Source organism: Telmatherina bonti (genome assembly GCF_933228915.1).
Source record: "Telmatherina bonti genome assembly, chromosome: 13".
Classification (NCBI taxonomy): domain Eukaryota; kingdom Metazoa; phylum Chordata; class Actinopteri; order Atheriniformes; family Telmatherinidae; genus Telmatherina; species Telmatherina bonti.
The window spans coordinates 24,444,823-24,461,553 of record NC_136611.1 but is presented as its reverse complement, the minus strand read 5'-3'; the positions used below and the strand labels follow the sequence as shown (position 1 = coordinate 24,461,553).

At 38.9% G+C, this 16,731-nt stretch overlaps 1 protein-coding gene across 1 annotated transcript; it reads left to right on the top strand.

The window, feature by feature from the left end:
* The first annotated feature begins 326 nt into the window (after positions 1-326).
* Positions 327-15,772, top strand: inpp5l (inositol polyphosphate-5-phosphatase L). Its single transcript, XM_079251266.1, has 16 exons — positions 327-1,115; positions 4,822-4,863; positions 5,177-5,277; positions 5,711-5,798; positions 8,358-8,421; positions 8,986-9,089; positions 9,315-9,367; positions 10,523-10,642; positions 10,898-10,982; positions 11,079-11,174; positions 11,261-11,335; positions 11,487-11,560; positions 11,666-11,777; positions 11,938-12,006; positions 12,093-12,152; positions 14,078-15,772. The coding sequence occupies exons 1-15, from the start codon at positions 1,056-1,058 to the stop codon at positions 12,132-12,134; spliced, it is 1,185 nt and encodes a 394-aa protein (XP_079107392.1). The 5' UTR covers positions 327-1,055; the 3' UTR covers positions 12,135-12,152; positions 14,078-15,772.
* The last annotated feature ends 959 nt before the right edge of the window (positions 15,773-16,731 follow it).

Here is a 16,731-nt window from a genome sequence, read left to right as displayed (position 1 = left end):
TGCTGGAACAGTTTTAAATGGATTTGTTGACACTGATGAACACATAAAGCACAAAGTGCTCAGAGAAAGGAGTGAGGAAGTTGGAAGAGGAGCTCAAAAGGTTGGTTGTGCAACCCATGACATGGTTTAACAGCTCATTAGCAGTGCCATGGAGAGGAGGTGGCAGGAGCCCAACAATCTTCACTTGACTCTGCAGGAACCTAGACTCCTGGTTGGCACAGATCCATCGGCTCAATAGAAATGATTTTGAGCTGCACTGAATCTAAGATGAAGAAAAGGAAGTGGGAAGAGAACAGAATCAGACTTTACATATGCATATTCATTTTTATATTATGAAGGTTTGTGTCTTATGTAATGCCTCTTCTCTTGGATCTGAGTTGGTTTTTGTTTTTGTTTTTTTTAAAAAAAAAGTACAAATGTTAAAAGTTTTCTTTTTGGGTTACAAGTTCAAGTACTTCTATCAAAAGCAGTATAATGGGATAGAAAAACCATGTAAGGAGCAGATTTAAGGGTCAGAACTCCAACTTGACTCAAGGTTGTTACTTTAAAGTGTGTATCCAGATGTGTTCACATGAACAGGCTGTGTTTAGGCAGCAAAGGGCGGAGCAGCGACTACGGAAGACAACACACACACCGCCTGCTCCTGTTATTTGAGCGCTCGTGAAGGCGGCTGGCAACAGATGCCCCATCCTGGCTGTGTTTAGTCCGTTAAGAAGCTACTAGTCCAATTAACCCAGAGGGCTGAGGAAACCCACGCATGAAGGCAGTCAGAATTAACTTGCTGCTCATGGGGTTTGACCATGAATATAAGCGCTGCTCCGGTGACTGTCTTGACACAACAACCCGCCATCAACAAACGAGTCGGATAACAAGAAACGCGCCATCAATGAGATGCTGTTGTGTTTGAATCGACAGCTGATAGAAGCGACTTGGACTCACACAGAGTAAAGCCTTTATAAGCTTCCGGAGAGTCGCTGCATGCGGGCCTGCACGCGCGTCATCTTGACACGATACGGAGTTTCCTCGCGGAGCGTCTGTGAAAGCAGCAGGTTAAGATGGACTCGTTCGCTGATGTTCTGCTCGTCACTGCAAACGTCGGCTCGCTCTTTTACAACGTAAGTAGGACAGTAAAAGTACAATGACAACTGCTAAACACGGGGTTAGGTTGACAGGGAACTGAGTGTAGTTGCTGTGGGAGCACGGTGCGTTTACCTTGACGCAGCTCCACTGCTAGCAGACATCTTTGGTATAAGGATGTTTGGCTGTGGCGCAAAAATGAGTCGTTACTCTGTGATTCATGTGTAATATCTCACCGAGTTACCGAGACGGTTTTTTTGTATAAATTACATGCAACCAAACCGTGTTCTTGAATTCAGACTCATTAGCACCTGTTGGGCCAATTACGTGACTCACAACCTGTAAAAATTGTAACATTAAGACGCTCGAGGCTTGTGAGCTTGAAATGTCACCTAATCCTCAATCACAGAGACATCAATTAAAAGTGCAACTATAAACGTATGTCCTTAGATATATTTTTTCTTCATTATGAATAGATTTATTGTCTGAAAATTGTTTTTTTGAATATCTTTAATCAAAATAAAACTCCCTAGTTAAATGAAGTAATTCAACTGAAAGGGACTAACTTTAGTGTAATACTTGAACATGTATTTAGACCTTTTCCTGAAAACATACAAAGATTATTAACATAAGTTAATTGCCAGTTTAGTTTATAATAGAGGATCCATGACTTCCAGTTAACCTGCAAGACTATATCAATCTTCCACACCCCTGTCCACTATGGTGTCTTCCCCAACGCTTAAATGATCACACATTATACGCTGGGATAATCACTACTTTTAATATTACCACAGTGAGGGTCTGAGTGACTCACAGGCCAATTTATTGTCTTCTTATCACACAGTAGAGCGTTTACAGCTCCTGTGTCATCACTTTATTACTATAAAGTTATGTAAGTTGGCATTTATAGCCCCGTCTCAGATGTTTTTATTTAGCCAAAGTTTAGCGTTATGTTGCATTCTTTTTTAAATTGAAGGAGTCATTGTATTATCAAACTTGTCTAAACATATCTTGATACCCAAGACATTTTTTTTTTTGTTTGTTTTGGTCTCGGTTGGCTTGATAAAACTTATGGATGCTGTGTGGAGGAGGGCTCTTAAAGTCATGGAAATTTGGCTCAGGACCATATTTCCGTTCGTCATAGCAGGCTCCAGTGAAAACATGCAAGATCCCATTGTCGTAAACAGATGACTATCACCCCCCATGGGAGTTGAGCTTTTCTCCTTACTTAGGCCCCTCTGTTCTTATAAACAAACACTCCTGAACATTCACCCGGGATAAGAGCGGGATCTTAAGCACATCACAGAATAAATCCTCTTGCTTCACACTGCTGGACTAACAATGTCCTGTCAGAGCAGCTCAACAACTGAGCCGTACTGTTCAGACCCACTGTTGTACATTGTTATTATTTAGTGCTTGTATATGATTGTGCACAGACTAAGAGATAAGTTCCATTATGACCAAGTCTTGTTAGTAAAACACAGTATGGACAAACGCCAATTACCATATACCATAATGGTTTTAGATCAGAACTGCTGTATGTCCTTGATCGGGTGCCTGACACAAATTTAGACATAGAAGCAAAAAAAAAAAAAAAAAAAATAAATAAATTCTTATTTTGTGTGGGGTTGAGTTGGTCAAAACATCACATTAATCTCATGCTTGTGTTCATTTGTGTAAATGGGTCATTTTGTTTGGGTCACATTTTGTTCGGGTCACAAAGATGAAGCCACAGTCGTTCTGTCATGCAAATACACTATGCAAAGCCATTTTTTCTGGTTATACAAGTCCACCTGACGCGGCACAAGATTGCAAGTCTCTCCACAGCTATGCTGCGTAGAAAGAAATAACAAGGTCAAATTGAAGTTTAAGTGGTTTTTGAGTTCTCACAAAAGGAACTTCGCACTGTGTTCAGATTTTTTCCAAGATTACACGAGCCCTTCTCCATCTGTCCTGTCTAGGCACATTTTTTAACTATCTGCTGCTTTGTTTGAAGGACTCAAAGTAAAATAATTAACTATGTTCAGCAATCAATATCTAATGTTGAAATTGATGTTCCTGCAAGAAGAAAACGGATTTGCCAGCCTTTTAATGGAAATCTGTTTGTTCCCAACAGAGGAAAATTCATGGGTGTAATTTTACCTCCTTCTCTCTTTCACTTACCCAAACACTCACCTGTCAGTTCAGTATGTATTATTAAACACACCTTAACAGATGATGTGTTGAAGCTGACCAGATTGTTTCACGTGCACTTGAAAAGACGTCCTGGAACACAACCAACAAAACACAGGATCACGTGTTTAGGCAATCCTAGTTTGTTTAGTTTGCTTGAAGTTTGTAATATATGACTTCTTGACTTTAGTGTTACACGCTGCTCTATATCTTTTATCGGCATGCTTTCTGTCATATTTTGCTGAACCGCAGAGTTTCTTTCAACACATCTGTTAATGTTGTGATTTTATTTCTCAAAATGCTTCATAATAATCCAGCTTTGTTTTTAGTAGCATTCAAAATTATGCAAAAATTAAAAATATTTCTGTCTTTGTTGCAGTCAAATGAGGTATTTACATTGATAGATGGTTTTGATGTTGATGTCAACTTGTTCCATGGGTGTTTTAATACAGGAGCTCAGCTGGGTCAAACCAAACAGCTTCCTTCTTGTGGATTTTGCAGACAGCATTTCCCACACATTTGGAATCAAAGGAGCAAGAAGGGGTGTATTTATTTTGTTACAGTCTGCAGTTTAGATACAAGATTTCATGACTTCCCATACACTCGATCTTTGTACCTACTCTAATAAACCCCCACAGATAACTATCACATATCTCTGAAGCTCCCAGTAGCTCAACTCAGCATGTTTCAGTCTTTTAGTCCGCTGCTTCTAATTTTACAAATGACATCTACTCTAATAGTGGCTGAAAATGTCTAAGTAACAAAGCTCTGATTAATACAGTCAAATACACAAACAATATGGAAAATGTTTCTTAAATGGAGACAAGAGACGTCCACTTGGAAATAAAGATGATATAATGAGGATAAAAGCACAACTGACCTTCCAAGAAACATTAAATATCTAAATCAGCCGTCCAACCGACCTTTTACAGTACTATACAGTACAGTAGATCATTAAGCGTTTTTGACATTTGTGTTGACATTTAATAAGTTATGATTGTGGCTGGAGCTCCTGCAGCAGCAGATATGCTGCATTCATCACAACATGAAACTGCTTTGGACAAACTGAGAGATAATGGATTGGACAAATTGCACTCTGGTCAAAATTTAAAATGCGTTTCATACTTTGAGATCTACTGTACAATTCCAGAGACACACTTACATCGAGTGTCTGGTTTGAGATGATACAAATGAGCAAACCTCCTTTTAGGAGGGGTGCTAGTTGCAGGTTCTGCTTGTCAAACAGTAAACTGATAAAATGAAGGAGCAAAAATATGATCTATCTTCTAGCTGAATAAAATCCTACTACTACTTTAATCTTGCCATTTTAGGAACAAACTTAAAATGAAATGTTTCCACATTTGGTCACATAAAGTTGAGTATTTGACAGTAACATGGATTTGCTTGTCATTAATAGCCTCAGCTGTTTCCTTGCACTGCGCTCCTTAATGACTGCATGGTTGGACAACTACTGCAAAAACTACTGTAAAAACTAAGTTTTTCATGGTTTTGTGGCATTTTTAATACCAAGATGACTTAAAATTTTACCATGTATTCTCCATTGTTTCACAGGTGGGTGAATTTCAAAATGAATGGTTACAAGAACTGTTTAAGGTCAGTACATATTACCTTTTTTTTTAGTAGTAGTCATCTTATTAACATGTTATTAGCAATTTACCATATCTTAAAAATAACAGTTTCCTGGCTTAATTACACTGGTGGAACCCTAGTTTACATAAGTGCCTAATGTTTTTGAGGAAAACAGGTTCTACGCTAAGAACATAAATAATAGCACATGACTCCTAAAATGGAATAACTGGAAAATCTACGATGCACGGTCATCTTAATCCTGTCACACAGACTGACCCTTTTCTGTAATGTAAACCTCCATGTTTGGTTCATACTGATTGTGCTGCTTTTGTCACAGACCATCCACAACTACAAGCCACAGTTCATCGCCCTGCACTTCCAGGAGGTGGGAGGGAAAGACTACATGGTCAACATGGGTAATGCAGAAAACTTCTTCAGGTAGGGCTCAAGTGCAGATTGCAATCCTTGCTTGTAACACTGTTTCAAATGGAGAGCCCTGTTCAGTTTTAGAGACAGATTATCTTATGTAACTGAACACAGCTGCAGCTCACTTATTTTTATTACCTTTTAACCTGGTAATTGTTTTCTCTACAAAGTCTGAAACATAGCAGATTTAATTCAGCCTACACCTTAAACACATATAAATCATTAATAAAAGCAAACAAGCGAAGTTGTAGTAGTTGTGCTTATGGTATACAGTACCAGCCAAGACACACTGTCTAATTAAGTTTAACTGCAACCTCATACTATAACTTCTAATAATTTTTCTCAGCAAATGAAATCTTGACATGTCAAATGAAAGTAAACCGACTGATTGCGTTTTTTCCTCTGTGTGTGTCTCTCTGTGATTGCTCTGTTGTGCTCCTCTCAGGAACATTGAATCCAGTGAGGAAATGAAAGATTTTGACCGGGTTTGCATTTATGTGGACAACCAGTTCCAAGCAGAAGACAGCTTTACGGTAAGAAACATGCCACAGCGCTTCTAGCATCCTTCCACAAGATGGAGTCCTCCTCCAAATAAACGAAGGCTCTGCAACGACTTGAGGGGCTGATGGTAAAGGTTTAAACCGCAGACTCCAGTGGATTTCACAAAATGCCTTTTTTTTTTTTTTTTTTTTTTGCTTTTGCTGCAAGAAGCCTCATTTGACTGCTTGTTTAAATTATGTGAGAGCATCTCAGTCCTGTATTATATGTTTAAGTCAGAGTTTGGATGTGGGGAAGTATTTTCACGTACCTTCAGATTTTACATACTTGTAGCTTTTGAGTTTTAAGCAGTTTTCTTGTACAAAAGCTTTCAAACCATAATTTGGTTTGATGAAACAGGCTGATCTCAAATTCTACCTTTTGCAGCTAGAGTCAGACCTCTTGTGTGTGTGTATGTGTGCGCGCGTGTGTGTGTGTGTGAGAGAGTGGGATTTTCATTTTACGGGTTCATAGAGTTTCATAGATCAAGGCCACAGTGCATTGTCAAACGTGCAAAACAATGACATCATATCAGTGGCATAGATCATATGGATGTAGTGTGAAACAATGTGGTAGTCTTTGCACAGTACGTGCACAGAGCGAGGAGATGTTCTTAAAGACAGGTTTGTTCAGTTAGACGCCTGCCACTGACACGTCTTATTGTCATCTGTTGTTGAAGCCTGAATCTGTGTTTGTAGCTCCAGTCTGAACTCGAGAGTGCAGCTATGGATGCTGTTCAGGTCAGAGGCTCAGTCTCAGGCTTTTTCTTGCATCCAGTTTTCTCTGGCTCCATGCTTATGGGTTTATCAGGGTTAGTTTTTCCTGGAATGTTGATGCCTTTAGAAGAAACACCTCCCCATTACAGGAAAGTGAAAGAGTATTTCTTAAACTATTAACCTGTTTCCTCCCATGTGATACCTTCACACTGCATGCATGACAGTAGGGGTCAATGTCTGCATCTGTAGACTGAAAGTGCATGAAGTAAAGGGAAGGGGGGGTGTCAGTGGCCAGGTATGAGAGAGACAAGCCAAAGTCAATACATTTAACTCCAGATTAAAACTATTGATTCTGGTCCATTTGTACACAATAAATTAAGTTTGTCCGGGGGTTGGAGGACAGCTGGGACAAAGTTTCCCCTGCGTCCTGGTGTTTGCACCCTCCACTGTTTTCCCTGAAATGGTTGCAGCCCCCACCTTACACTCACACACACCAGCTAATGCCTCATTCTCATTTCGGCTGTGCCACCTGCATTGATTTTCAATTTGTTTCCTCTTGGCTTCAGATCATCAGTTATAAAGCCAAGAGAGAGTTGGTGGAGGGGGGGGGGTCTTTTCTTTTTTTTTTTTACTAGGGCTGCAGAAGTAGAGGGGGCAGACTTGCATGCATTCCCAGTACAAATGGTGTTTTGATAAAAAATCATTTGAAAGTCAATATTTTTTTTATTAAACTGTGCACAAACCTGATTGATGGCGATCGGTGTTTGGCAGAGTATGTAGAGGAGGGTGTGTGTCTGTGTGCACGTGTACATCGCTGTATATGACGGTATTACTGATCCAACAAACTCCCAGTTAAATTACCTTCAAGACTTGAAACTTTTCTTTTTTGCCAGTTATGAAATGAAGGCAATGTAACTTCTTTAAAAATAACTTTTCAGAAACCGAAAACATCTCCCTCACCAAGTCGTACAAACAAATCCGTAGCTGTGCTTTAACCTTAGTTTAGACAAGTTGATCGCTAATTGCTGTTCACTGAAGCCGACGACAGAGGCACTTCCATTTCATTAAATGTGGATGACTTTGGCACGTGAGATAAATGATCTCTTCAGGGAGAGATCTCTCATGCTGTGACTGAATATATATGTGTGTGTATGTGTGAAGGGGTGGGGTGTCGCACAGCGTTCTGTCACGCCCCGAGATCTGAGCGTGTGCTGACTGATTTTTCTTCGACCCCCCCCCCTCTGCAGCTGCAGTGGCAGCACTGGCAGACAGCAGGCCTACTGCTTAATACTTTTTAAATGGTTTTAATTTTCTGTCTTTATTGATTTCACAGGGTATGATTAATCAGATCAGTGGAGCAGGCAGTTAGTGCATTAAAAATTGTCAGCCCCATGTCAGGGATGATTGGGTGTTAAAGTGTGTGTGTGTGTGTGTGTTTGTGTGTGTGTGTGTTGCACAGTGAAATGATCATGTGGAACATTTTTTATCCTTTAAAGTTTCGTGTGTCTCAGCCGACAGTAAATAAATATACTGGGTTGAGAATTTTGCTTAATAGGAAGTTCAAAGTTCAGCTTATCTGATGCCAAACTAAGAATTATTTTAGGTTTTAAGATTATTTCTGCGTTTCCCAACCTTGTTAGTTGCTCTGGTATCTTTGTGAGAATCCAGCGTGAATAAATCAAAAGAAAAAAAAATATATATTTCACTTTTACAAAGCAAAAAAACAGTTAAATATGAAAATCTGTAAAACACATTTAGGCGCTTTTTCTTTCACTGGTTTAAAATGTTTTGAGGTTTGCTTTATTAATTTAACAGAAACGTATGTTTTTCTCTCCGCAGGCTTTAGGGAGCATGTACTTCATCCACAAGACTCTGAAAAATGTCCATCAGTATGACTTTAATGGTAAAAACACATTTATTTTTTATTGTTGTTGCATTAGATTATAACAAATATTTGCTTGTTTTTCCATTTCAGTAAAGATAGTTTCCAAACTCTTGTTTTGATGAATCACTTCCACCTGAAAAGGAGCCAGAGCACTGTTGCAAATGATTGGCAAAATCCTTGTCATTTCTAGTTCTTAATATAGGGAATTTAAAGATGTATCTGTGTGTAATGATCCTTTTATTGCTCTGGCTATCCCAGCCAGACATTTGCTAAAAAAAAAACCAAAAAAAACTAGAATTTAAAGTGGAGCGGTTATTTTGCTGCTGCATAGTCCAGTCACGTTAGGTGTGAAAAAGCTCCACAGAAAGGCTTATGGAAGAACCATAAACATCCTGGAGGTGCCACTCGCTGTGTGGCCCGAACTGATTGTCGTTCACCAAACACAGTCTAATGGCCCTCTTATAGATTCCCTCATCACGTATGCTGCTCTGATGAGGTTAACACCAGTTTATTGATTGCTGTTTGCATGTTTTCTCACTCTTTTCCATGTCACCACTGTCGCGCTGCCTTCCCTTCTCACAGTTAAGGATTTTAAAGCCGTGCAGGGCCAGAACAAGTATGTTGGGTCTCTAGACAGGGTCACCACTGTGGAAAAAGAAAAATTCCCAAAGAATTTCTGGCCTGATGTGAGTATGTATGCAAGAGTGTGTGGGGAAAAGGTGGGGGGGTACCCATGGGCCAAAGAGAGATGTTGGGACAAATGAGTCTATAGGGGGCTGCTGGGACTGTCTGCCTGCTCTGACAGGCATATGAGACAAATTATGTGGAAGAATCAATAATTATCAGTTTGGCCCTTTAAAGACACAGCTCACTGCTGTTTAGTGAAGCACTTCAATTTCTCTGTGTTGCAGTTTAAGTGGTCCAGAAAAGGCTTCATGAGGACCCGCTGGATCATACACAACCAGTACGTATCTCACAATACTGAGGCTCTCTGCTCACTTTCACTTTTGGTTGTTTGTTGACTTCTGAGAAATCATGTCTGTTATCAGACGGCCTTGGAAAAGCTTCTAATAGCATACCAAACTGGCTGCCGTGGGATCTTTTCCAGTAAACTGGAAAGGGAGTGTTAATAACAGCATGAAGAATGAAAGGCATAAATTAAATAACATGATGTCACACAAAGAAAGCATGTCCTCTTGTATGTTAGTGTCCTCACGTCGGTGGAGAAATTTTTTTAATTATCATTTATACAGGACATGACTTTTGTTATTGGTGCAGTAGTATATAATAGTAATTGTTAAGATTAAACAGTTTTACCATAAATCATTTCACATTCAAAACTGTTGTGATCAGATTTTGTCATCACTGTTTCATATAATTACTTCAAATAATTAGAATGACTCCTTGTGAATAAATTTGGTAATTGTTGTCCGAATATCCAGTTCAGTTCAGCTGCACAGATAAATACATTAGCTTTAGGCACGTCAGTTAAGGAAAAACAGATAATGTTAACTTCAACTGGGCCAAATATATTCATCAACCTTGTCAGGTAATGTTGTTGTTTTCGCAGCTTGTTTCTCTTGCCCTGCAAAGGACAAGTAAACAGCTGTGAGAGAGAAAAAAAGTTACTATTTTGTTCAATAAATATTTGATTTGCTTACTACTTAAAGGTATTTAAATTTAATACCAAGGAAATTCTGTGGTGTAATATTCAACGTCATGTCAGAGTTAAGTTGCACAGCATTTACAGTCAATCACTGATGCTAAAAGGCAATGTCTCGTCACCTAAAACCATTTTGTTTTGGTTTGTTTCATTTGTATTGTTTACAAAAATTTTCAAATGATATATTTTGATAGTTAAACTACTAAATCAGATATTCAGAAACGGTATGTACATAGTGCAGTATACTGTTAAAACAAGGTCATACAGAGAATATTAAAAGACTTACGTACATGATCATGTATTTGGAGTCCTTGCATTAAATTAAAGGTAAACACAAGCCTCAAATGAATCAGAATAAACCACACAGTACTGCTATCTTTTATCAGTTGTTGATGCTATTAGGTGATTTCCTGTTTTCACCTGAGCCATGCTTGTGATATTTTTGTTTTGTCACAGAGGTCTAGACCTGGTTAACATCCACTTGTTCCACGATGCCTCCAACCTCATTGCCTGCAACTCTAGTCCATCTATTTACTCTGCCAACCGCAAACACGCCCTCAGATATGTCATCAACAGGTGAGTTCTGCAGCGGCATGTAACCGGGCAAAAAACGTGATTGTCAAACACTGAGGTAAACCAAAGCAAAGATTTACAGGGTTATAAAAAGACGTGTACAACTGTCCTGGCTCATATCATCAACCAGCCATTTCTATGGTGTAAAACAGGCAATTTTTTAAATTTGCATTAACTTTGACCTTTTGTTAATTTGGACTCCCTCTAAGTAAAGGTGAAAGGAAAGGGAAGATGCTTGACTGTAGCTTTTCCTTCCAGGATATCCGACAACCGCGACACTGCTCTGCCTTTCTTCCTGTTTGGAGATTTTAACTTCCGTCTGGACACTCTCAGTCTTGTCCAGGTTTGTAACAAGATTCATTTTCCAAGAAAGTCAAATGATTCGGAGACATATCAGTCAGACAGAGAGCCTTATTTGTGCTTGTCGTCCTGTGACCAGCATCTGTCCATCGAAGCGGATGTGCAGACAGTGAGGAAGGACAGCAGTAATGAAGTGGAGAAAATGATATGGGAAGAAAAAGACAATGACCACCAGGTAATTAAAACAACTCATTAAAACATTGAACGATCATTCATCTTTTTGTCCTGCTTTTGCTTCACTCCCATTTGTCTCCCCTGCAGGTGCTGCTTCACATTGAGGAGAAGCTGTTTGCTTATCTGCACCAGGCAGTTTTCAGAGAGGACAACGGCAGAGCAGTAAGAACACAGTCTCAGCTTTCACCTTCTCATCGAATAAACACATTACAGATTTAAATCCTTTCAGCAGAAACAAAGCACAATGAATAACTGTACTAAATATATGAAAAAGGTCAATGTCACATTTGGAGTAATTACTTCTATCCCTCAGCTTTTGAAATATGACAAAGAAGTCACAGCCTTTCATGATGTTATTATTGAAGAAGACATCACTTTTCCACCCAGGTCAGACAGAGACACTTGCTGTGAAGAAAATATGCAAAACCACCTTGATTCTACTGGTTTCCTTAAAAATGACAAGTTTCTTGTGCTTTCTTGTCCCACATCTAGCTATCCCTACAGTGAAGACTACACTAAACCTACGCAGTACATGAACACTCGCTGTCCTGCCTGGTGTGACCGCATCCTCATGTCACACACCGCTCATGATTTCATCTACAGGGTGTGTAATAATTAACTTGAACTACTACTGGACAGTAGTTGACCATGCACGCGTGATTAAACTCAAATCTTTTATCCAGATGTGTGGGCTCCATTGTTGAATGTGACATTTTGTTACCGGTCCAGATATAAATGATCTAGAAGCTCATTCTTCTTTTCAGGGAGATGACGATGAGAAGAGTGTTGTTTACAACACAATAGGTCCTAATGTGTGTATGGGAGACCATAAGGTAAGAGTTTAAAAAGCATCTGTATTGTGCCAGTAATAAATCAGCTGTGTGGAGTGACTCTAACATGTACTTTATTCTTCCTATAGCCTGTTTTTTTGTCCTTCACACTGAAGACAAATAACCACTGACTCTGATCTTTCTCAATGGTAAGAATACATGTTATTGAGTAAGTGTGTGTGTGTGTGTGTGTGTGTGTTTGGCACAACATGTGAAAACGCAGTGCTTCTGGGTAGATTCATAGAGCGATCACAGTAATCTCGCTGGTCTCCCAGGAGAGCCATAACCAGGCTGGCCCAGTAGAGTCTGGATATGAACTAAGATGAAGTGCCTGCGGGACACAAGCACTCCTTTGTGTCCAGTGTAGTTAGAGCACAGACGATCAGCACCTTTTACTGATCTATGTCTATTGAATCCTCTCCACTGTCACTGTGGATTCACATTAGGTGCTTTGCAGCCCCTCTTTTCATTAATTACCATAAGGATGGTCGGCCAGAGACACATTCATTGTGCCCAACGGCATATTGGCATTTTTACGGCCATTATTTTGTTTTGCTGCCATTTTAATGTTTTTTTTAAGGATGGACTACTTTATCATGATTGCCCTTCTTTAAAATGGTGAGATCAATGCAACACAGGCACTTGAGAGACGCTACAACTCCTTTTGTGAAAAAAGAAATCTTATTTTTTTGCACAGAAAAAATAGTTTCAACATCATGTATGTGGCTTGTCTCAGGATCTCCACATCTTACAGTATCACATCCATGATCTTTATAAAGGTTAAAGTAGATATTTTAGAAGGTAGTTGAAGAAGAGGGTTTTGCAGTGCTTGTATGGAGTTTGATATCTAAAGGTGGACTGCAAACTGAGATTAGTGACTTCACAGGCTCTGGAGCACTTCATGATAGGAGATTTTACATTTTCATTAAAAAAAAAAGTCCCATCACATCACTGGATCTGGTCCTGATGGTATCCTAGTCAGCAGTCAGCTGAATGGGATTTAAAGCTGGAGTAGGTAATGTTGGGGAGCTAGCAAGATTAGAAAGTGGCACCATGTCTTGGCTCCTCCCCCTCTGGTTTTGCTCCTTGCATGATCCAAATTTGATTTTTTTTATATAAGAAATGAACAACTCCATTTCAGTCCAAATGTTTGGATTGGTCAGAGTTTTTACAGATTCACAGTAACCTGAGGGGTCTAACTATATTTCTTAATGTTCATGATTACAAAATGTATAGACTCATGTCAGAACATGGACCGACTTCACCCAGAGTAAAAAAAAAAACATGTCTGAGCAAGATTACCTCCCCCAGCTTTAAATATCAGTGAAGGTTTATGACAGTGAGTCAAAAATACCACTATTATCTTAAAGTCAGCCGTTGTACCACCTTTTTGGTGATTTTTTTAATCATTAATTTGCAGGTTAATCATCACCTTTAATCCTAATTCACTGACAACTTTTCAGCATTTAAGTGGGTTCTAATCCCACTTAAAAGTCACCACTTTTGACCTCAACTGCATTTAATACTAAAGAGGAAGAAATCACAATAAACATCCAGATATGTTGAGCCTAACTTTCTCCACCAAAGAAGCTTTGCAGTTTCACCATAACCAAATTCAGATTGTCTGGCGTGTTGCCGTAGGAATCATGCTTTGTCAGTGATGCAAAATGATCTGTATCTACATGTTTTTATACCTTCTTCCAGTTTGTAATCAAGCTGTTGGATTACTAATATCTGATTTCTCAATGTCTGAAAATATTTAGTTCATTTTGATCTTCTAGACATATTTTCATGCAGTTGGTTCTGTCATATGAATGTAATTCCAGCTGATCAGTAAAATAATGCAGAAAAGCATTAATAAGAAACCCTGAGTTAATGAATAAAAAGATCTTAACAACCCTAATACCCATCATCTCTGACAATTTGTTTTGTAAAACCATCCAGTGCGAATAAAGTCTGGTTGTGCTGAATTTGCTTCATAGTCCACCTCTCTGATCTCACTCCTACAATTTTATTGGTGTTGGTACTTGATTTACAGTGTGTTTATGTGTGTTTGTATGTATGTGTGTGTCAGCTACAGGTTTATAGTCACACCATTCCCAGAGCTCTGCTACAGTGGGTGATCAGGATGGTGGTTAGCCACTACAACCCACCCACCAGCCTCTTGCAGAGCGCGGGGATAACTTCAGTCTGCATTGTGAAAACTCCTGTCAAGCTACTAGAGTCTCATTTCTAATCTCACTGCCAGTTAGCTGTGGACCGTGGACTGTGGACCACAGAACCAGTGCTACAAGCACAGATCTGTCTGCACTTATTCAAATCCTGTATCCTACTCTAAGAACTTCATTCTCCTGACCTGAAAGCTGAAAGTCATCATGAAAGCTCCTGAAATTCCAGCAATCAGACATGGAGATTGCGTTTTAAATGGGACCACATAAATGGACCTTCAATGGATGTAACACATCATACATTTTTATTAGAGATTTTACTAAATGATTTGCCATTGTGAATGTAAGCCTTTTTTGCAGCCAGTGTAAAAAAATAGATACAAATTAAAAAAAAAAAAAAAAGATAGATTTACTTATTCCTGACTGCGCCTAAATAATTTCTTAAAACCATCAGCCACATGTTAGGTCTCTTCGTTGATAGTTTAAAATCCTGTTTTCAAGTTTAAGAAACTTATGACCTAGTTCTGAAGATAGTTGATTTTGTAAAACTTATCCAGGTGTGACTCATACAGATAATGCCATGAAGTGTTTAGTTCAGGCTTTTGTTGTTTTCTTTTTTTCATTAGCGTGGCGTCTCACACAGAATGAATGCTGTTTTCTGTGTTCCTGTCAAGTGTGCAGTTTGATAACCATAGATAAAGACAGATTTAAAAATTTCTCACCGCTATGTTGTGTGCAGCCATATGCAACAGTTCAAACAGTGTCAGATGTTTACTGATTATATAGTGACATGTGTAACACGAGGCCGGTCACATTTTCCAGCCACAACAAACCACTTGCGGTAGGTTTTATTTTCTGTGAAAGCAGATGAAGTCGTAACTGAAAGAGAAAGTGTTGCACTGTTGAACTTGGGTAACATTATTTATATGTAATAACTAGTAAAACCAAGTGCTTTATTTCACAAAGTACTCCTTAGCTTTACCTCCTTTTGCTGTCCTCACGCAGTGTTTGGTTGCTATAAGCTTCTCAGCATCCTCCAGCGGCTCTGGCTGACATTGTCTAATATCATTCCCAGAACGTATCAGCTGTCCTCCTTTTTTCTTGACTTACCTCATCAGTTCATGAACAAGGATGTTTTGATCTCCAGATCTCTTGTTTAAAATGTTTCTAATTCCTGTGTGTACACAGCACTGTATCCACATGTACACCCACATAACACAGAACACACTGTTTGCTTTTAATTGTCCATATATCTTTTTTCTTTGATATCCTGTAGCACGAGTGCAGTAATAAGTTTTAAAATTTCACATAATCAGTTTCAAATTTTTGACAACTAATTATGTAAAATACGTTTTCTGTTTTGAGGTATTTGGCTTCTTTTGTGTGATTGGTGGTGATGCAGTACACCTTTTGTTTTTATACCAAAAGGCATGCTTAAATTCTCCTATACATCAAGTTTTGATTACTATGTCACGTTTGCAGTCAGACTGTAACCTCACCATATGAGGAAACAGTAATGCAAATGTCTGTGTAGATTGAAAATGTGATATAATGTCACAGAAGCAGAGTTGCTTGTAAGGCCAGTATTAAATTTAGATTCATTTCCAGTCATACACTACATCATTGTATTATTTTACTTTTGTAAATAAAGTGTTACCCTCTGCAATATGTTGCACTGTTATTTATGAGTTCACATGTACAATTATTAATTGATACATCTTAGATAATTTACGCTGCAGCTGGTCTGGCAAATGCTGCCCACAGTAAATACTGCGAATGTAACCAGATCACCTGAAGTCCTCTTTGTGTTTTTTCCCATGAAAGCTGATGGAGCTGAAACATAATGTTCTGACAGGCGATATTTAAAGGAACAGTGACGCAAAGCTTTACTGAAGTGCAGTTCTTTGCAAAGGGATGAATTATGCCAGTGCAGACTTATGTTGTGGGTCAAATTAGAGAAGTATGAGCCAGCTGTAAAGTGATCACTGAGTCTGCACCAGCAGCTCAAGCTGTTTTACTGTTGGTCTATGTCATGCATCTGGTTTCCATAGTTAAATATGCAGTCATGGTGAGCTGAAGTCATTGTGCAGCAGATAAAAGAAGAAATATTAAGATAAGAATAAGTGGGCTGTTTGGCAGATTTTAACTAGACTGAAAATCTCCAGCAGTGCAAAAGGCAGATGAACTTGTGATTAATTCTCTCTTTTATAACTGGTTCAGTCAAGAGTTGTTTCAATGGTTGGACGTAGAGTCTACTTTTTGAATGACAGCAGAAGGAGACTCAAGTGGAATTAATCTACATATTGGCAAAACTGCAAATAAATGTCATGCACAAGCACAACTACACTGTTTACTACAACACAGAGTATATTATTGTTTTAAATGTAAGTAATACCTTGCAGGTGTATCTGCACATCAGTCTTCTGGCTTTTCTTTGGCAGCCTAATCTGGCCTGATGTCAGCTGTGTAAACCATACAGAGGCCAAGCTATGGGCCTAAGTGGTAAATGGTTTTTAATGGTATTGATCTTATATCTGAGTGGGCTGCAGGGGTCATTGTC

What these genes read in the sequence shown, in the direction of transcription:
- inpp5l (XM_079251266.1), top strand. Translation starts at nt 1,056, where the DNA reads ATGGACTCGTTCGCTGATGTTCTGCTCGTCACTGCAAACGTCGGCTCG. An exon ending in CGCTGGATCATACACAACCA is followed by an intron (nt 9,368 to 10,522) that starts GTACGTATCTCA and finishes GTTTTGTCACAG; the next exon opens with AGGTCTAGACCTGGTTAACA. An exon ending in AAAAAGACAATGACCACCAG is followed by an intron (nt 11,175 to 11,260) that starts GTAATTAAAACA and finishes TCTCCCCTGCAG; the next exon opens with GTGCTGCTTCACATTGAGGA.